The sequence below is a fragment of the Lygodium microphyllum genome, chromosome 22 (assembly GCF_053477565.2).
Source record: "Lygodium microphyllum isolate KBCC chromosome 22, Lygodium_microphyllum_v1.1.10, whole genome shotgun sequence".
Taxonomy (NCBI): Eukaryota; Viridiplantae; Streptophyta; class Polypodiopsida; order Schizaeales; family Lygodiaceae; genus Lygodium; species Lygodium microphyllum.
This window is the reverse complement of record NC_141156.1, coordinates 113,503,871-113,524,734: the sequence shown is the minus strand read 5'-3', so window position 1 is coordinate 113,524,734 and position 20,864 is coordinate 113,503,871. Positions and strand designations below refer to the sequence as shown.

Genomic DNA, 20,864 nt, shown 5'->3' with positions numbered 1-20,864 from the left:
GTAGATGAATCGGGACATCCAAGTACCAAAACCCATAGCAGACATAAGTTCTGCAATGAAAGACTAGTCTAAAAAATCAAATGCCTTTTCCAGATCCAATTGAATCAATATCACTTCCTAACTAGAGTGCCTTGCATAGTCAATAGCCATTTGCACATTTAAGATTTTATGCAGAATGTTGCGGCCCTTAATGAAACCATATTGAACAGGATGCACCATAGCTGGAAGGTGCGTGTGGAGCCAATTCGCCAGCACTTTAGAAAAGATTTTATACATCGAACCCATCAAAGAAATTGGTCTCCAATGTTGCAACATTGACGGCGAAGGAACCTTTGGAAGCAGTTTGATAAGGCCTTCTTTTGGTCTGCGGATCAGTGACCATGCGACCTTCTGAATCCTGGAGTCTAGTTATATTTTCTCGAGCAGGAGAAACATGCAAGGCGCGAAAGAACTTATGAGTCTGACAAGCACTATCTTGCAAATTGTCAGTCAAGTTGTGCAGTTTGGCTTGCTGATAAGATTTCAACTGACTTTCTTTAATAAGATCAGCCAAACGCATCGCCAGTGATGACAGCAGAAATTCATCATCTGGGGTGTCCACCAGCAGCTAATGAACCAAAACCAATAAGTCCTCCGCTACATGTCGGCGTCGCCGACAAATAGAGGCATGATGGATCCCATATTGCCGAGCAACCCGCTGCACATTAGAGAGCAGTCGTGCAAAGGAATCCGAGCCCTCAGCGGCTAAGTCCAATAAAAACCTCTCAATCAATTGCTGCATATAGCCCTGAAAGATTGCATGCTTCAAATAAGACGAGTTGAAACGTAAAGGGAGTCTATCCAGAAACTGCATAAAAGGTGCAATGGGTTGTGCAAGTATCTCAAGCTGGAGAGGGAAATGGTCCGACAAGGCATATTGCTGCAAGACTTTCATTTACAGCATCTCAGGAAGAAAATCATCATCCTGCATGATATACATTCGGTCCAACCGCGACCATGTAGTTGCATATTGTGTGGAATGAAAAGTAAACCCTATAGAAGAAGGGTGGAGCCAAGACCAGAGATCTTGCTTAAGTACCGCAAGAGCAAAGGCATTCCACACCCGACTTTCCGAAGCATCCATCACCGAATGCCCTGAAGTGGACTGAGAAGAGTCAACACATATTGAAATCCCCCATCAAAAAACCCCTTCTGCCAAGTGACATGGAGCTCTACAAAGTCTTCCAAAGATCTCGTCGGGATGAAGGGTCATTCGGAGCATAGAGGCCCAGCAACCATAAGATCTCTCCTTCAAATAAAACTTCGATTACCACAAAGCAGCCCTGTACATCATTTTTAATAAGAACTGGCTGGTATTTCTCATGGACAATCATAAGCACGCCAGAATAGTGCTTCCAATCTCTCTCTCTCTCTCTCTCTCTCTCTCTCTCTCTCTCTCTCTCTCTCTCTCTCTCTCTCTCTCTCTCTCTCTCTCTCTCTCTCTCTCTCTCTCTCTCTCTCTCTCTCTCTCTCTCTCTCTCTCTCTCTCTCTCTCTCTCTCTCTCTCTCTCTCTCTCTCTCTCTCTCTCTCTCTCTCTCTCTCTCTCTCTCTCTCTCTCTCTCTCTCTCTCTCTCTCTCTCTCTCTCTCTCTCAACCTAGAAGTCTATTCATGGAACTCAACAAGGTGAATAGTACTTTATAGCCACCTGCCCCATCTCCTAAGGCCCCTAGGCTAAAGATCCACCCACTCTCCTAAGTCTCCTAACTCCCTATCTGCAATGCCTAGGGCCTGTAGTGCGGGAATAGACCTTGTTCAATTTACAAAAAGAAGTTTCTGCACTCCAATCTAGCTTCTTTCATAGCATCTACCTTTGCTTTGGCAACATGCATTCTCTCACCCACCCACCTGCACCATGGGTGCCTTTCCTCTCCTCTTTAAATTATTTCCGACAATGCACTAGCAAGTGTATCTCTCCAACAGGTCCTCTCTGTCAAAAGATGACGTACCAATGAGACAATAGGGTTGCGGGGAGGAACACGGAGTGAACTCGGCAAACATGGAGAAGAGAAGAGAAGAGAAGAGAGAAGAAACTCTGATGAATGGAATGATGAAGTTCTGAATCATGGAGTGAATGTAATACAAGGAAACAAGCGTGCCGTAGCACAAGGAAGATGATGAAGACAGCCACGAACCACGAACCGCAAGGGCCTCCTAAAGGGGTGTGAGGGTAGTGGAGAGGCCAGAGAGAAAAGGTGACAGACTGAATGAATCAGCCGTAAAGAATGAGAGAGAGAGTGGCCTATAAATAGGCATAGTCAGTCTACGATGGCTCCCCTTTTTAGGGCTGCAAATCCTAAATGCAAACCCTAAACGCAAAACGCAGATACATAAACTACGGGAATACGAGAAGATTGAGGTGGAGATGGAATGCTCCACGCTGAAGAATGCTCATGCAACAGGTGGCACCTGGACAGTGTCCCTCGTGGGGAAATTGTTCACTTGCCCAAGCACCCTAGTACAAAGATGATGAAAACATGCAATGCATAGGAGAAATGTCAAACATTGTGTGGTGCTCAGAACCGTAAGGATATGCCCGTAATCGATCTCGAGAGATGGCTCCATACTGACCAAGTGACCAAGGCAAGAAGAAAAGAGGAGAAAGAAGATGTAGAACTCCCTAAAATCCAAGATTTCTGAACTCGAGAATCCGAAACTGAACCTCGCGAGAGAAGCCACTAGCTCTGTGCATCCATGCTGGAAGGAATATGAAGGCCTCCTCACCAAGTCGCGGTTGAACCTCCGAGGTCCCCATCTAGGTGGTCCTTGAAGATCCTGTCAGATGGGAGAGGATCGAGGTGCAGCTGAAGTGCAGTAGACAGTGTGAGAGTGAGAGACAGAGTTGAGCACGACACCCAATGCAATTGTACTGAATAGAGTGTAAGCTGAAAGTACAAATGATAACCCTTATACCTTAGAGTTATAAGGGGCTGTTCACACCCGAACACAGTAAGTGCCCGTAAGTGTGCACCACAAGCACATACAAAATAGTACACATAATCTGGGGGAAAAAACCTCTCCTACCGAGAGTAAAAAGTGCCCCAGTGTCCTAGTGATCACCCGCACACTCCCATATGAGCGTAGGCGTAAGTAAGGCGTGTGAGATACCCAACAAACCCCCCTGGAGTGAAGAGTGATCAAGTGTACAAGGATCATCCGCCACCAAAGGGCGTCAAATTCAAAGCATCGCGAAATGCTTCAAATTTGTCTCGTGGAAGAGCTTTGGTGAAGATGTCTGCCACATTGCTGGTGGTAGGACAGTAGACAAGGCTGATATCACCTGCATGTAGCCTCTCTCTGACAAAGTGGTAGTGAATCTCTGTGTTTCGTGCGAGCATGAAACACAGGGTTCCGTGCCACTGCAATGGCACTCTGACTGTCAGTATATAAAGGAGTAGGCTCCGTAACAGATACATCCAAATCAGCAAGTAAGCGTCTAAGCCATACGCACTCAACTGCAGTAGTGAAGGCTGCCTTGTACTCAGCTTCACATGACGACGTGGCAACAGTGGATTGTTTCTTGCTAAGCCAAGAAATGCATGACGAGCCAAGAAAGAAACAATTGCCACTAGTGGAGTGACGAGTATCAAAATCACCAGCCCAATCAGAGTCACTGTAAGCATGTAACTGCAGTGGTCCCCCCTTGGCATAAAGCAATCCAAGAGCTCTAGTACCCTGCAAGTAACGAAACACACGCTTCACAGCTTGCCAATGCGACATACGAGGCTGATGCATGTACCTGCTCAAAACTGAAACGGCAAACTGTATGTCTGGCCGAGTGTGGCATAGATAGATGAGACATCCCACTGCTGGAGCATAAGTATGGATATCAAACAAATCACTGTCATCATGTAATGACAGTTTGAGCCCAGGTTCCATGGGTGTACAAACTGGCTTGCAATCCTGTAAGCCAAACTTCTCAAGAAGTTGCCCAATGTACCTTGACTGACATAATCCAATGCCTCTAGCATCATGTACAAACTGGATGCCCAAGTAATAGTGCAAAATACCCAAGTCAGACATGTCAAAAGTTTGCTGTAAATTATTTTTGAATGCTGAAATCTGATCAGCACGTGTTCCAGTGAGCAAAAGGTCGTCTACATATAGACACAAAATCAGCATGGATCCCCCCTCTTTATGTACATAAAGGGTAGACTCAGATGGGCTGTTTACAAACCCCTGACTAAGCAAAAAGGCATCTATCTTTGCGTACCAAGCTCGTGGAGCTTGTTTCAAACCATATAGAGCTTTTTTCAGCTTGCATACTAAATTTTCTGAGCCTTCAACTGCAAAACCAATGGGCTGCTGTACATACACTTCTTCCTGAAGTTCCCCATGTAAGAATGCAATCTTTATATCCAGCTGATGCACTTTCCAACCAAAATGTGCAGCCAAGGCAATCATAGACCGAATGGTCGTCATACGGGAGGTAGGAGCAAAGGTCTCCTCATAGTCAATGCCCTTTTTCTGTGCGTAGCCTTTAGCTACCAGCCGTGCCTTGTACTTATCTATGGATCCATCTGCATTCCTTTTCAATTTGTAGACCCATTTCGTACCAATGGCACGCTTGCCAACTGGCAAAGACACCAAATCCCAAGTATGATTCTTATGAATAGAATCCAATTCAGCTTGCATGGCTGCCATCCAATGCACACTATGTCGTGCATCCTCAAAACATTCAGGCTCCTCATTATCATGAGTACATGCTGCCATAACAAACTCCATGGAATGTGCTGAATCATGCAGTCGAGTTTGCCTTCGAGTACGACCAGCCAAGGGTGTTTCCAAATGACTATCTCTCATAGTCTGCGTGTACCATCTAGGCACCTGTCTTGCTTCCTGACTGTGTACAAGTTCCTGCTGAATTTCAGTTTCAGCAATGTGCTGATTTACTGCATGTTCCATAGGAGCAGCTGGCTGAACATTAGGTTCATTTGCTGAAGTACCAGCTGAATCACCAAATGTGATGGGCAGCAGCCCTTCAAAGACATCACGGGCAGCCTGATATGTATCAAAACCAGCCAAGGATAATTCTGATTTTTCATCAAATACAACATCCCTGCTGACAAAAACCTTCTTGGTCACGGGATCATAGAGTCTGTAGCCTTTGCTTTCGCTGCTATATCCCATAAAGATGCATTTTACAGCCTTGTTGTCCAACTTCTTTCGAAGTACCTGTGGAATATGGGCATATGCAAGACACCCAAAAGTACGGAAGTGGCCAACAGAAGGTTTGCGGCTGTGCCAAGCCTCAAAAGGTGTGACGGTTTTCAAGGCCTTGGTAGGGCATCTGTTCAAAATGTGGCAAGCGCACATGACGGCTTCCATCCAAAAACATTTCCTCTCTGCTACCCCATTCTGCTGTGGAGTATATGCAGTAGTGTACTGATGGATAATGCCCTTCTGCTGCAAATAAGAATTCAGCATAGAGGACATGTATTCCCCCCCTCGGTCCGAACGGAGAGTCTTAATCTTGCAACCAGACTGAGTTTCCACAAGTGCACTGAAAGCCAAAAATGCATCATACACTTCTGACTTCTTTTTCAAGCAATAGACCCAGCACAAACGTGTAAAGTCATCAATAAATGTTACAAAATAGTAACAACCACCCAATGACTGTGTCTGCATGGGCCCACAAACATCCGAATGCACAAGCTGCAATCTGGCTGTTGCTCTAAAAGCAACATCACGGGGAAAAGAGAAACGATGCATTTTCCCCAAAATGCAACCCTCGCATAAATGCTCAGGAGGTCTCTCCAAGAGAGGTAATCCATCCAACATCTGAGTACGCTGTAATAGCATCAAGCTGCCATAGTTTACATGCCCCAAACGAGCATGCCATAACTCTGCCTCTAACATAGCAGGAGTAAGAGTGGATGTCAAATATGCAGACTGATCTACCGAAAGAGCATCCAACTCATATAACCCATGACACAAAGAACCTGTCAAGACCAATGTCATGTGTTCCTTGTCACGGACCATGCAACGGTCATCATCAAAGGTGACCTGCAAACCACAACGTGCCATAGAAGAAATGAAAAGCAGATTCTTCTTAATGCCAGGCACATACAAAGCATCCTGTAGGCGGAGAATAGAGCCATCAATGGCTGTAAGCTGAATCTCCCCAATACCACGAACAGGGTATGATGCATTATTAGCACACTGAACAGACTTCCCAACGGGAGGTGCACCAAGAGAAGCAAACAAATCTCTACGAGATGTGATATGCCGTGAAGCACCACTGTCAAAGAACCAAGTGTCAGCATCTTCTGTAGAGCTAAATGCTCTATCAGCCCAAGAGACATCATAACTGCAAGTGTAAAAACAATAGTCCCTGTCTGCAACAAAGGACGCGGACTCACTAGCAGTGGAAGGAGCTGCAGAAACAGACATCCCTAACTCCTTCTTCTTCTCTTTGGCGATGCGCTTCCTGCACTCAGTGATGTAGTGGCCAGGCTTCTTGCAGTAATGGCATTTTCCTTTCTTGGCTTGCGTGCCCCCCTGTTTCTGACTTGTCTGTGAAGTGTTACTACTACCAGAACTCTGCGAAGCATTTTTTTCTTGGCTGTTTTTACCCTTCTGCCTTGACATAAAAGCCTGCTCAGAGGCTATACCATCCACACCACTGTTCCGTCTAGTTTGTTCCTCCTCTAGAAGCAAACTGACAAGCTGAATGAAAGTGATGGGCTCTTTCGAAATCCTCATAGTGAGGTTCAAGGCAGTATGAAAAGCCAAGTAAGACGGAGGCAGTGAATTCAATGTCGTAGAAATCAGCTGCGCATCTGAGTAGTACTCATCCACATTCATGAGTTGCTCCCGTAAGTCCTGAATTTTGTTGAGATGATCCTGCATAGAATCACCCTCATTCATCTTTAGAGTCTCTAGCTCTTTCTTCAAGAAAGAGATGCGAGTCTCATTCTTTCCTGCAAACATCTGCTCCAATATCAACCAAGCTTCTTGTGAAGAAGCTGCTGAACGAATATGAGGAATGATAGAACGCTGAACTGCCAATGCAATCAGCGACATAGCCTGTGCATCCCGTGTATCCCAAGTTTTCTGAGCTGCAGTTCTTGGGGGAAGTGGCTGAGCGGGGTGAGGTGGAGGGGGCTGAGGTTGCCCTCTTGCACGTCCTCCTGGAGGAGGAGTAGCGGGAGCCACAACTCCCGGTCGTGCTTCCTCTCCACTGACATAATCCCACAAATTTTTTGCCACTAATACATTCTTCATCATGAAAGACCAAAGGGAATAATTGTTCCCATCCAATCGGTCTTCCTTGGACACATAGGTGAATACATCTCCTCCCTGATTTGCCATTATTTCCCAAAAGGCAATAGAGCAATGTCAATGCAGTACGGGCTGGAAATCTGCAAATTTCCAGAAATTGCAGCAAACACAAGTCTGCAATTAATGTGCAAAGGGTACTCTGTCAAAAAAACTGTCACTGATGCACGCTTCCCAAGGTGCAATTAGTGCTCAGCAGCACTAAAACATCAAAAACCCCAAAATTTTGCCAAAATCTCTGTCAAAAACAGTCGTTCTGTGACTGTATCAGCAGTTTAAATGCATCTGTCCTCCAAATACACAAAAGCCCCAAAATTTTCTGCCCAAAATTTCTGTCACAAATGTCTGTTACAAAAAGCCCCAAAATGTGCATTCAGTGTGTCACAGACAGACACAGCACGTTTCCCAATGCTGAAAACTGAACCTGCTGCTGCTGCACGAATCCCTGTGTGGAAATAAAAAATGCAGAAATGTTACCTCTGCAGAATGATTGCCGCTGACTAACGACGTGCACGGATCCCGAGGCAACGTCTGCGCACAGGAACAGACTGTCGAACTTGGTGGTGGACAGCTGCCGGTTCAGGAAGCAGCACCTTCGGACAGAAGTCTAGTGCATGCCAGTGGCGCCCTGGGCAGGACTGGTACGTGCTGGGCAGATGGCACGCTGTGCAGAACTGGCGGCACGTTGTGCAGGACAGGTGGCACACTGGGCAGGGCGCGCTGTGCAGGACAGGTGGCACGCTGGGACAGGTGGCGCTGGGGGCGTCTGCAACCAGCGCGCTGGGCAGAGAAGGCTGCGCCTGGACTGAAGACGTCTAGAGATGGCGCGCTGCAACTGGCGGGTGGAGCTGTGCGCTGGCGGCTGGAGCTGACGCTGGCGGGTGGAGCTGCGCTGGCGGCTGGAGCTAACCTCGCAGGTGGAGCTGCAAGTGACGTGGCTGCTGACGAAGGTACAGGCTGCACGTGCTGTACCAGACAGGTACTGACGAGCTGTCAGTGCTGACGCAAGTCCTCGGGAACCGAACAGAGCTGCTGACCAGCTCTGATACCAAATGTCAGATGGGAGAGGATCGAGGTGCAGCTGAAGCACAGTAGACAGTGTGAGAGTGAGAGACAGAGTTGAGCACGACACCCAATGCAATTGTACTGAATAGAGTGTAAGCTGAAAGTACAAATGATAACCCTTATACCTTAGAGTTATAAGGGGCTGTTCACACCCGAACACAGTAAGTGCCCGTAAGTGTGCACCACAAGCACATACAAAATAGTACACATAATCTGGGGGAAAAAACCTCTCCTACCGAGAGTAAAAAGTGCCCCAGTGTCCTAGTGATCACCCGCACACTCCCATATGAGCGTAGGCGTAAGTAAGGCGTGTGAGATACCCAACAGATCCTGGGTATCAGTAGAAGAGGCGACTGATCGAAGACAGCCACCCCAACAAAGTAGAGGATGGGTGAAGAACTTCATGTGGAGTAGGTTCCCCCTCTAAGGTGGGAGGTGGAGAGGCCTCCGCTGAAGTTGAAGAAAAAGTAGATGCCCCTCTGAGAGCAAAGAAATAACATCCCCCTCTAAAGTAGATGAAGAATCCACAAACTCATGGATCATGGACTCCGAAATGTCTGATGACGAAGGAAGTGCCACCGGTCATGCCAAAGAAGGTATCTGCGGGCCGAAGAGCTTCCAAAGGTAGCCTCTCGAACCTGAGTAGTCGAGGATGGGGAAGGGTGGGGCTCAGAATGAGCAAGAGATGAGCAACAATTGTTGTCTCTCAATGAAGCAGACTGGGTGGCCGAAGAAAAGGAAGAAGTTGAGCAGCCACTGTTTCTCGAAGGAGTGGACTAACGAGGAGACAGATCAAACAATCACCGTCTCTCAATGGAGCGGACTACAGATTCGTAGGTCGTGAAAGCCAATGTACCTAAAAATAAGTGGGAGAAGACTACCGTTGGCATTGCAATGATCTCCAAGAGGTTGTAGCACCAATCGATCCTCCATGTGCTCGAAAAGACTTAGTGCGCATTGGATGCATCTTATTGCCTTGAGTGTAGTACTCTAATAGCCGACGCAGAACGATCTTTGTGGCCCAACAAGGAGAGGTGGCACAAGGAGTGTCTAGTGAAAGATGCATATACTCCGCGGGATGAGGAGCAAAGGTCGAAGTCGGCAAGCATCGGTAGTGTGTTCGGTGATGCCATAGTACGAGCATCTAGTAGTCTGGTCATCTGTTGGTAAAGAAGCCATGGATACCAATGTGCCTTGTTGAAGAAGGAAGAGATCATCCACCATGAACCACAAACCGCAATGTCCGCCTCAAGGGATGTGAGGGCAGTGTAAAGCATGAACCGCAATGTCCGCCTCAAGGGGTGGGAGGGAAGAGGAAGGGTTGGAAGTGAGCTGCTAGTGGGAGGAGGATGCGATCAGCAGTAAGAGGTTGGAACCAATAGAAAAACACATGTGAGAAGAGAGAAAGACTAAAAACGCAGGAAAAAACAACAGCAACAGTCAATATGCTGAAATCAGCTTCGAACAGTGTGTGATAGGCTGGAAACAAGTGCCAGACTGTTGTAGACACCAATGGCCAGCTTGGTCCGCGATGTTCTCCGCGTCCGGGCGTGGGCAGCAAGCTGAAATACCTGAAATCTGCAAAAACGAGATTGTTTTCTGAATGGAGAGTGATCAGCAACAGTCACTTTGCTGTAAACAGCTGCAAACTACGGGTGGAATGCTAGAAACAGGTGCCAGACTGTAGATGACAGCAAGGGACAGCTGAGACTGTGATGTCCTCCGCGCAAGGGGTGTGGGCAGCAAACTGAAAATACCTGAAACCTGCAAAAACGAGATTTTGATGCAGCAGAAGAAAGAAGAGAAGTGGATGCCGAACCCGCCACCGGTCTTTGCCTTCACTGGAGTGGAGGATCTCTGCCACTATTTAAGCAGATCCAGCTCTAATACCATGTCAAAAGATGACGTATCAATGAGACAATAGGGTTGCGGGGAGGAACACAGAGTGAACTCGGCAAACATGGAGAAGAGAAGAGAAGAGAGAAAAAAATCTCATGAATGGAATGATGAAGTTCTGAATCATGGAGTGAATATGATACAAGGGAACAAGGGTGCCATAGCACGAGGAAGATGATGAAGACAGCCACAAACCACGAACCGCAATGTCCTCCTAAAGGGGTGTGAGGGTAGTGGAGAGGCTGGAGAGAAGAGGTGACAAACTGAATGAATCAGCCATAAAGAATGAGAGAGAGAGAGTGGCCTATAAATAGGCACAGTCAATCTAGGATGGCGCCCCTTTTTGGGGCTACAAATCCTAAATGCAAACCTTAAGCGCAAAACAAAGAAACGTAAACTATGGGTGAAGCGTGAAGGGTGAAGGGTTTCTCAATACTCTCCTACTCTTGGTCTCCGCTCTAAAAAAAGCATTGACCTCCTACATGCACTCATCCAAATCCCTAGTCGCCCTACCACATGAAAAGGTTGTTCATGATTAATTTGCCAAAAAAGGCACAAGATGAGCATTGGCACAGGATGGGTTGCTCTATTGATGATCCTTGTAGTTTCTCAAATGGCCCTTCATAAATTTACAATTGTAGAATTTTAAAAAAATTATAGGTGTAAAAACACCAAAAAGAGCCTAACCCAAAAGCATGCTTGTGCATGAGAATCAAGATGTCATCGTGTTGTAAAATAAGGCTAGAATCCCTCTGCGATATCATTACACCCCATGACCCAACACTGATACATATAGAAGCCCAGTTTTAGATCCCTACATTATAGATCATTAAGCAATAGTGAAGTGTCACCACCATTGCTGGAAGGACAAAGCAGAATAGCCCATGTTGACAACCAACATGTCCATTGCAAAAACTGCAATGTGTTACTAACTAGGATAACATAGACAGCTTCCATGATCAAATGTTATGCTACATTGCCATTAGACATATCAAAAGATATCACAAGTAAGCTCCATTCTAATTTTCTAGAGCCTAGAACCAACACCATGGTGCTGCCAATCTATAGTAGCTGCTTGGCAGATATCTTCCTCGCATTTACAGGTACATTGGAAAAGAAGAGATCATTGGGAGGTCAACATGAGGTTTCTAATGGTACTCTTCTACATCCCACAATAAACTATTAAGAAGAGAGCGGGGGGGGGATTTTGCTGCCACTCTTTATAAATTGCAACAAGTAATTCAGACCCTCTAGAGTGTCAAGATTCTACATATTTCTGATTTATTGATCAGCAACAAAGGACGTGTGCCTTCTTACCAATGTCTAAGGCTATCCAAGACTAATTCCATCACAACTGGATGGTTACAGTTGAATGTATTCCCTGCAACCAATCAATGAAAATCGATTAAAGCCAGAACATATTCAAAAGTTGCCACAATACTGTCATTTACTAATGCAGGAGTAAATGATTCGAAAGATAAACTTGAAATTGCACAGATGCACAAAAATATGTGCATGCTAGCCATAGAACATGCAACTTGTCATGCATCATAGAAGTCCTATAGCTCTAGGATCATGATGATAATTAAGATTTGAAACAATCAACTAAACATTACTGATGGAACACTCTGTTCATCAAATGCAAAGGCAGCTCAAATGTTGGTTGTTAAACACCAGCCATCACACCTAGTGCTTAAGCTCTAGGTTTGAAGATCTTGACTCCAGTTCAATGAGGTAGAGATGACCAGTGTTTTAATTAGATATATATTCATTCAAGTTTTAGGCTATTAACAGTGAGCCTGATTAATAATTTTTTGACTTTAGAAAAGCGCCGGTGTTGGCTTTAACATAAAGATATTATGTTTGATGTATTAAAGTGATATCCAAACGTCAAGCTCAGGTAGTTCCAGGTACATATACATAGTCAACAAATTGACAAGTTCAAAATAGCTTAAAAATAATAGAACTCAAGCAACAGCAAAGCTATATAAAACTGTGCATTTGAGTTTTTGATGGGTGGAGATGGTGCAAACTGTCTGGGACATGGGATTTCATGTTAAAGTGATATAACAATGTGCTCCAATGCTTATTTCTATTAAACAGAAGTTGGAGTGAACCATGCCTTCTTGTGGCAAACAGGCCCACTCTGAGGAGATACGCTAGGGTTTGCAAAGGAAAACACAAAGTGTACCACCACAACTGAAACATCAAACTCAAACACTAATGCAAAACTAAAAAAGATAAAAAACACAAAATGAAGATAGATTGAATAATAAATTAATAAATGAATGAGAATATACAAAATGCTCAAGAGGAGAGCTGTCTAGCAGCCAATAGCTCTCATCAGAGTGGGCTTAGGGAGGTGTCATCAGAGTGGGCTTAGGGAGGTGTTGATGTATGTTGTCCACCAGGGATGGATCCCAAGTGCAATACCCATCAATCAGAGTAGAGGCCAATGAAGAAAACCGCTGAAAACACGAAAAAGACCTATGCTGCAGATGCAAACACAAATCAAGTCGATGTAGCAAAGTGCTCCAAACAACAAACAACAGCAAGGAAACCTGTAGGGCTGAAAACACAGCAGTCCATCAGGTCCTAATGATCACAGCAGAAACTGGGAACACTCAAACAAGGGCTGCAACAATCAAATGGAGGGCTGGAGTGATGATGAGAGCAACTTGAACCAAACATGAGTGTGGGCCCACTTCAAATGATCACAGCAGAAGTTGAAGATGACGAGGAATGAGTAGACAGCAGCAAAAGGAGAAGCTGGCAGCCACACAATGATGAACTAAGGACAAATTGCGATAACATACAAAGCAAGGGATGAAGCATGTGTCTGAGAAGCCTCCTACTTATAGATGTGTATCCTCCCAAAGTTTGGATCTTTGCTTAAGGGACACAAAAACTTTCGCAATTTTTGAGTTTTGGGGCCTTTTTAATGAGCTAATGAAGGTTTAATCTATAATGCATCTTTTTCAGCTTAGCATCCCCTCTCAAGCCCAAAACTAGAACCAAAAAGGGACTACAAGTATAACTCACCTTGTGTTTACTCTAAGACACCCCACCCCAAAGCAATCAAGGCATCAATCGATGGTTGCATGTCAACTACCCAGGAACATGCCAAGACTACAAAGGCAATGGTCATCTTATCTCAGGAGTCCAAAGAGCCACCCTAAAGAAGCAAAGGCATCTGATAATGGGTGCTCATCAATTGCCTAGTGGCCTACTAGGACCAGCAAAGGAAACATTAAACCACTTTCAACAGTTTCTTTTTTAATGGAATAATAATTATGCCCATGGGAAAAAATGAAGGGATAGTTAGATCCAACATCGTACTACAAAAGATTGTCCCAACCACCCTTCCAAGGTGTCGCTGTCAAGGAAAAGGGGTGAACAAGTATGCAAGGGCAGTGATTAAAAAAACCGCAAGTGGAGAGAACTCAAGATCCACTCAAGAGATGCTTTGCACGATGAGATGCATAGACGAATGTTGCATGATGAGAATACGCATGTAACAAGGCACCACTTAGATAGTGTCCCTCAGTGAAAATTGTTCACTTTCCCAAGCTCTCTTTTACAAAGATGATAATCATGCAATGCAAAGGGTAGGTACAATGGGGAAAGGAGACCAATGTCGAACACAATACTAAAACCTATAAATACCGATGAAGGTTGAAAACCCCGCCTCGACCATGGATATCAATGCAAAGGAGGAAGAGGATCTCATGTCAGCCTCTCTCTCGTGCCAAGAATAAAGATGTAAGCTTACAATGAAGGTAGAACTAACACCAATAGAGCCAAAGGAGAATAAGCCATCCAATATGGGGAATATACCTATACTCCATCTCAAAAGCAGGCTCCTATGCTAACAAAGTAGTGTAGGAAGCCCTAAATCTCAACCTTGGGACAGCACCCTAGTGCTAGTCAAGAAGCACTAAGATAGCAGTCCACCATGCAAATGGATCTAATGGATGAAGAAGGAACACCTAACAGTCCCCCTCGAGAAGAGCGATGAAAGAGTCAGCAACCAAGGCAATCAAGATGGGCCCCTACTCAATCTTAGGAGATGCCTCCAATGCTAACCAAGTGTTGTAGGCACAAACACCACACCTAGCATGCCAAAAAAAAAAAAAAAAAAAAAAAAAAACTACTAGAGTAATAAATGATGTTGAATGATAAAAACACCTCAACTGAAAGAAAAGAAAGACGAATCCCAAGATCAGAAAAAAGGATGCCCAAGACCCAATCTTGATAGAGAAAGTACTATCTCCGTCTCAATGCTGATGGAGGAAATACTCACTATGGCAAGAACCTAAGAAAACAAACCTTCAGGCTAGTTAGAACCCATCAATACCTACAACGTTAATCCTTAACTGACATACGAAACCTAGCATGAAAGGATCAAAAAAGAAACCCCCATACCAATGTTGAGCTAAAAATGAATTACAAACTTATTAGCTCTTTAAAACAACCCCAAATCATGTAAATTACCAAAAAAAATTGCGTCCTATAAGCAAAACCCTAATTTGGGAGGATCCTTTTGAATCTATAAATAGACAAGCTCTTTTATTTTGTCAGCTAGAGTTTTCTTACTTATAGTTTCTAGTCTTCTTGTACTATTTATTACATTTTCATTTACTGTTTTCAAACAATTGTACTCTCGTACATACGATTGTAAATCATCGTCCCATTGGTCATTTTGGAATTTTTTACGAGGTTAGTATATCATTTCATTTCATTTCTCTCTCTCATTTCCATGTTCCAGTCTTCATCTCTGCATGTGCATCCACTTCCCCAAGGATCCACTACAGAGACCCTTTTAAAATTTGCAAAGAGATAATCCATACTCTTAGCACAAATAGGAGAGACTACAAGTTGGTTCTGAGAAGATGAGCAAAAGGAGAGATGCTTTCTTGCAGACATGGGATTCAAGCACCTTCTTTCCCCTAAACCCCTCATATTGTTTGGCACTATAGCCCACCAAATAGGTTGTTGACACAACCATTGTATTATGATGTAATCAATTGCTTTTTACAACGCCTTTGTACTCTGCTTTTACCTTGGGAAGAATTTCCTTGATGTCTTATCAATAGAATTTTCTTTTCTCAAAAAGGAAAAATTTGCAATAATTACCACAAAACGTGATCCAAACTAGCATTTTCCTCCTCTAACTCTAGTCTTTCTAAAAGTATCTCAATAAAATCTCCTCATTTGATGGAGATCAAAAGAATGGAGGAGGAAAAAGATTTAAAATTGAAAAGAGTTCATGTGAACAATGAAGAATAACACAACCTGAAACATGGTCCTAACCTCGTTAAAGACATCCTCATCATGTTAAAGACACGTGGACATTAGGAGCAGCTGAGTCTGAGCTGACCACAAAGAAACTTGAAAGTACCGAGAGGTGAGTCGATTCAAGTCATATCTGGGAAGCGTGAAATGGTCTGCACTACTGTGCTGATGCAGACCATTTCGTGCAAGGCCCCCAGGCCACTACCGGTATGCTCTGTGGTTTGAATTGTTCCCACCTCTCAAGACTGATACGTCCGAGAATCTTCAAGATGGAATTTAGGATGGGAAGGCTATAGAAACCAAAAAAGACAGGGAGATTTACACCTAAACATGAGGCTGAATCACAAAGTCCCAACCGAATAAAGGTGTGGGTTGATTTTGCAGTGTGTGGAGAGTGGAGCGTAGTGGGCGGATTGTTGTATATGCTGGAACAAAAATAAATGTAAAAATAGTTTAAACAAAGGAATATGTGTTAATAACAAAGTGAAAGCTCCTATGGCTACTATCTACCATATAAGGCAATAGTAGACACTACATTTTTTGTGTGTAAGATAGGTTTGATACACCGTGTGGTGGTTCACCAAGTGGAGGTCCTTGACCACTCATGGCAGCTACCTGCAGCTTATTAGGTGCCGGTTTTCCTTCAGCTAGACATGCCTCTTTTGGTTGCTGAAGTGCATTAAGAGTCCTCCAAAAACTTCCTTCATCAACAATGATAATGGCAAGCTTATTCCAGACAAAGAACCACAAAGACTCATTATTGACACTACATTCACAAAGAATTAGGGTGTCGAGGTGGTTATGTACAATATATTATGTATATCTTAAGATATGCATATTGTACATTAGGTCTTACTATGATATTACCAATGATCTTCCATCTAGAGAATTAGGGTGTCAAGGTGGTTATGTACAATATATTATGTATATCTTAAGATATGCATATTGTACATTAGGACTTACTATGACATTACCAATGATCTTCCACCCATGGGAATGGGTAACAACCTAGTTTGTCTGAAAACAGTATGGATAATGAATGACCACCATCCCACTGTCCTTTGATATAAATGAGAAGCTTTTCTAAATGACAAACATCCTTGTATCCTTTGCCTGTTACTTTATCTCTAACCCAAACCATACCTCTCAATCATTTTCATTTCTCTATTGGTTTGAGAGCTCCTTGTTGAGCTAAAAAAGCATTAGCCTAACTTTAACAGCCCCAAAACATGCTTAATTAAAGAATAAAACCTCTTATTTTGAAGCAAAACGTGATCCTAGAGATTTATTGTGTCCCACATGCAAAACCCTAATTCAGGTGCCACAAACTTTCTATAAATATGCATGCAACCCACTACTCCCTCGATCTCATTTTTACAAGTTTCAGGAGCCATAACTAAGATGCCCACACCCCGTTCGTGAAGAACATCACAGTCAAAGTTTCCACCAACCACCTGCTACCATCTAGCGCCTAATTCCAGCCTTCCTTGCATGTTTGCAACTATTGTTAGATTCCAAGAGTTGTCGCCTACAGTTGGGTGTTGTCGCCTACAGTTGGTAGTTGTCACCATCAGCTGGTTGTTGTTGTCATCAACTGGCAGCTATAGCCATCATCTTCTCTCTCCACTGAATGCTGCATTTTGGTTTTCTGGCTGCTGCCCTAACATTCTCCCACTATTGTCTGTTGCATTTGCATCTAACAACTGTTGTGCAGATTTTCTCTCTCCTCAAGGACTTGCATTTTTACTCTTTCTCTCTCTTGCACTGCTGTCTGCATCAAATGTAGCCTTTCCTGGCTGCATTTCCTAGTGTTCAACACCCAAAGGCTGCCTTTGCTATGATTTGGGTTCCATTCGGAGTACGACACACTCTATAGCTCATAACCTCTACCTTAATCCCAAAGATAGGAGAGTTCAAGATTCAGTATTCACTACATAGTGTGTTTGCTGCATGAGCACTGTATATTCATTATTCATTCACTTTATTGTTCATTGTGTTCACTGTCTCTGAGTTACCCTAACCCTAGCCCTAACTGAGTTTGGAGTTTATCAGTCAATGCTTTGTTGTATGATTGGTTTCATGCTTTTTGCATTTAGAGCATTTCTTCACACTTCTCATCTCACAGGCTCTAGTGTGGCCAATTGCTAGACTCCTATATGTTATAAGCCATAAGAAGAGAGAGATCTTCCTAGGTCTAAAACTTTCATTCAATCTCCTTAAAGGACCAAAAAGGAAGAGAGTGGACATCCCATATTTACAATAATGTTGAAAGCTCCTTTACAACCAATCGCTAGAGGAGACATCCCATATTATGTTAGTGTTGAGAAGTTGTGGGTCCCTCTAACTTTTGTATGATTATCCCTAACCTACAATTGTGAAAAGAAAAGTATATAAAAAGGGATTTCCACAGGATCATTGCTCCCGATGGATCGATTCTAAGATATAATAATAGTGACAAGATTGTGATGGAAAAGATGACAAAGTGGGATAAGGGTAATGCTCATAAGTTCATCACTTGATAAGGGTTGCAAAATATTAGAAATTAAGTAACCATAGTTGATAAGATGCATTCACAAAGGTTATTTTGTGCACTATTCAGATAAATTCACCAAATGGCATATTCAGTTCTTAAAACCGTCCCCAAAATTTTGAAAAGATGCAATCAATCTTAGCAACATTAAAGTGAGAACTCCACAACCATACAAAACCTCTAAAGCACCATCTTTAGAAAACATACATTGGTAAAGTCCTCACCACAACCAGAAAAATTGTGTAATTGCACATAGCTTGTTGTGTCCATCATATAGTATGTCTGTCATCCAAACAACTTGTACATCACATATCAAAATTCATGATCTTGCTTTCTAGCACATAAACTGCATACAAAATCAAGTAAGTGGCAAATATTAAGCTGCGTCTTTCATTTCAACATTATTCTATCAGACAATGGTTATAAACTTTTTTGACATGGGCTTTATCTATTTTTAAATGTAGTGAAAGCAATATGTGTAGAAGGCTTATAATAACAATAACTAGTCAAAGGCTTTTCTTAGTTGAAATATCTTGTCATTAGTATAGTATCTCAGCTCGATTACTCTATGAACAAAACATTATCCAAATTATTTATCCACATGAGTTGCATGCCTTCAAGCTCCATGGCAAGCCTCGCTTTTAAGAAAAATTTTGATAAAGATTCTAGCATGCATGTAAATGGAGAATTAGGGACAAAGAGAGCTAATGCCACAAATGTTCTTCCACAAAACCATTGGATGGGCTGACCCCTTGTTTTATTTTTAACTTTTGTTTTTTCTTTTTCATGACAAGGACCAAGGGTGGCACATGTTAAAAAACAATATAGTTGGCAGTGGTGGAAATAGAGTATACAACAAACATTAGCAGTGGACAAACTCAAAAACACAAAGAATGGAACAATGATGAATGAAATCAAATTATGATACAATGGCCTCATGCCTTCATGTCTCTAGGATGCTGGGGTGAGCCAAGGAGTTGGTGAGAAGAGAGTGGATCAAGATGCTTGCACTGTCCTAGCTATCAAGGGCGGGAACACCTGTAGAAGGAATCTGTAGTATTGTAGAGAGTGAAATGCAGTCTATTGGCCATAGCTGTCAAGAAACTCATTTCATAAGGTTAGGAAACTCGTTTCATGCGTAGGCGTTTCGGAAACCTATGAAACACCAATTTTAAGTTTCCAAAAAGACTTCACACTAAAAAATGTGTTTGAACTTTTGTAATCGACATTGATTCATATGAAAACTAACATTGATTACAAGCATAGCAAGAAAAAACATCAAAAACGTTTAGAAACAAAATGTCAAAAACTTGTTTCCTAAGTTTCTTTCAAGAGGGGAAAAAAATGTGAAGCACGGTTTTTTATATAGGGATTGTTTTATAGCTTTAACTAGGAAAAGAGGTTTTGAACCTATGTGGAACTCTCTCTTAAATAAAGAAAGGGCAATCAATGTTGAGTAATAATGTATGAGAGTCAATTGAGAAAAATATGTTACATATCCATGATCCATTATTGACTAATCTCAAAGTTAAGCTATAGTGTGGTTCAGACCTCAAACATTATGATTCATACATATCACACAAGAAAATTGAAATAAGCATGCAAATACCCCATGTACAATATGGACTGAGTCAAGTTACAACATCATGATTCTCACTCCAAATCAAACTGACCGAATGTCGAAATCCAAAATGAATCATAATATATCATAAATAACTCATAAATGAGACTAAAGTTGTATAATAATCAACTTTCAAGACAAGAATAGATACTGAGTCTAATAACTAAACAAGATCCCAAAAAAGTAAGTTTCTCATCCAAAATCTTGACTCCTCATGAGTCATTACTCATCATCATCATCATGTTTAACATTGCCCAACAATTTTTGTCGAATAAAAAACTAAACCCACCACCCAAAAAAAAAAACTTTGTTTATTGTTTTCTTACTTTAAGAAACGTTTCATAAGCTTTAATACTCAAAGAAACATGTTTCTTTGCTTCTATGATTGCAAAAAGTTTTCCTAAGTTTTTGTTGTCTATGATGTATGTATATATCGATGCTTCTTTTATAATTAAAGCTAATGTTGTCATGGATAATGGACTATGATACATGTATATGTTGATGCTATGTTGAATCTTCATTTGCATTGTATAGGATCATGAATTATGATAAATTATATTATATGAGCCATAGTCTATACAGTTGTTCATGATGTCGTATCCACAAAAGTTGATGGGCCACAACCTCCAAATGGTGGAAAACCTGAAAAACATAGATGGACAGTAGCTAGGCAACAACTAGCAAACATGGGTGGCAACTCCAACAATATGAACAAGAGCTCTAGAAGGCTCCAAGTGTTAGGGGGACATGAAATTTTGAGATGCTCTAATCTTGCTGATAACATTTAACTAAGACATTAATCAAATGTGCAAAGTTGTTTAGCACATGTGATACACATGGCAGTTATTTCATGGTAACAATCCCAAGGACCCCGAGGATGCAATGGGCATCAAACTCAAAAGTTGTGATAAGTTATACCAACTAGGTTTCGGGGGTCAATTGATGTCAGTTTTGACCCTAGGAGAGTTGTTTGGCCAATAAGTGCTAGTGGTGACACTAGGTACTAGCATTAATTAATTAATTAATTAATGCTAGTCAATTGGTGTCAGTTTTGACCCTAGGACAATTGTTTGGCCAACAAGTGTTAGTGATGACACTGGGGACTAGCATTAATTAACTAATTAATGATAGTATTGTT

The 20,864-nt window shown here is 42.5% G+C and overlaps 1 protein-coding gene across 3 annotated transcripts in view; it reads right to left on the bottom strand.

Moving 5' to 3' along the window:
* Positions 1-20,864, bottom strand: part of ISA3 (isoamylase 3) — a 264,204-nt gene that overhangs the window by 89,340 nt on the left and 154,000 nt on the right. For all 3 annotated transcript variants that reach the window (XM_087662417.1, XM_087662418.1, XM_087662419.1), the window contains 2 exons: positions 18,330-18,387; positions 11,598-11,661 (listed from right to left, as the gene is read on the bottom strand). In XM_087662417.1, the coding sequence (XP_087518543.1) occupies positions 11,598-11,661; positions 18,330-18,387 (122 nt within the window). The remainder of the gene's footprint in view (positions 1-11,597; positions 11,662-18,329; positions 18,388-20,864) is intronic.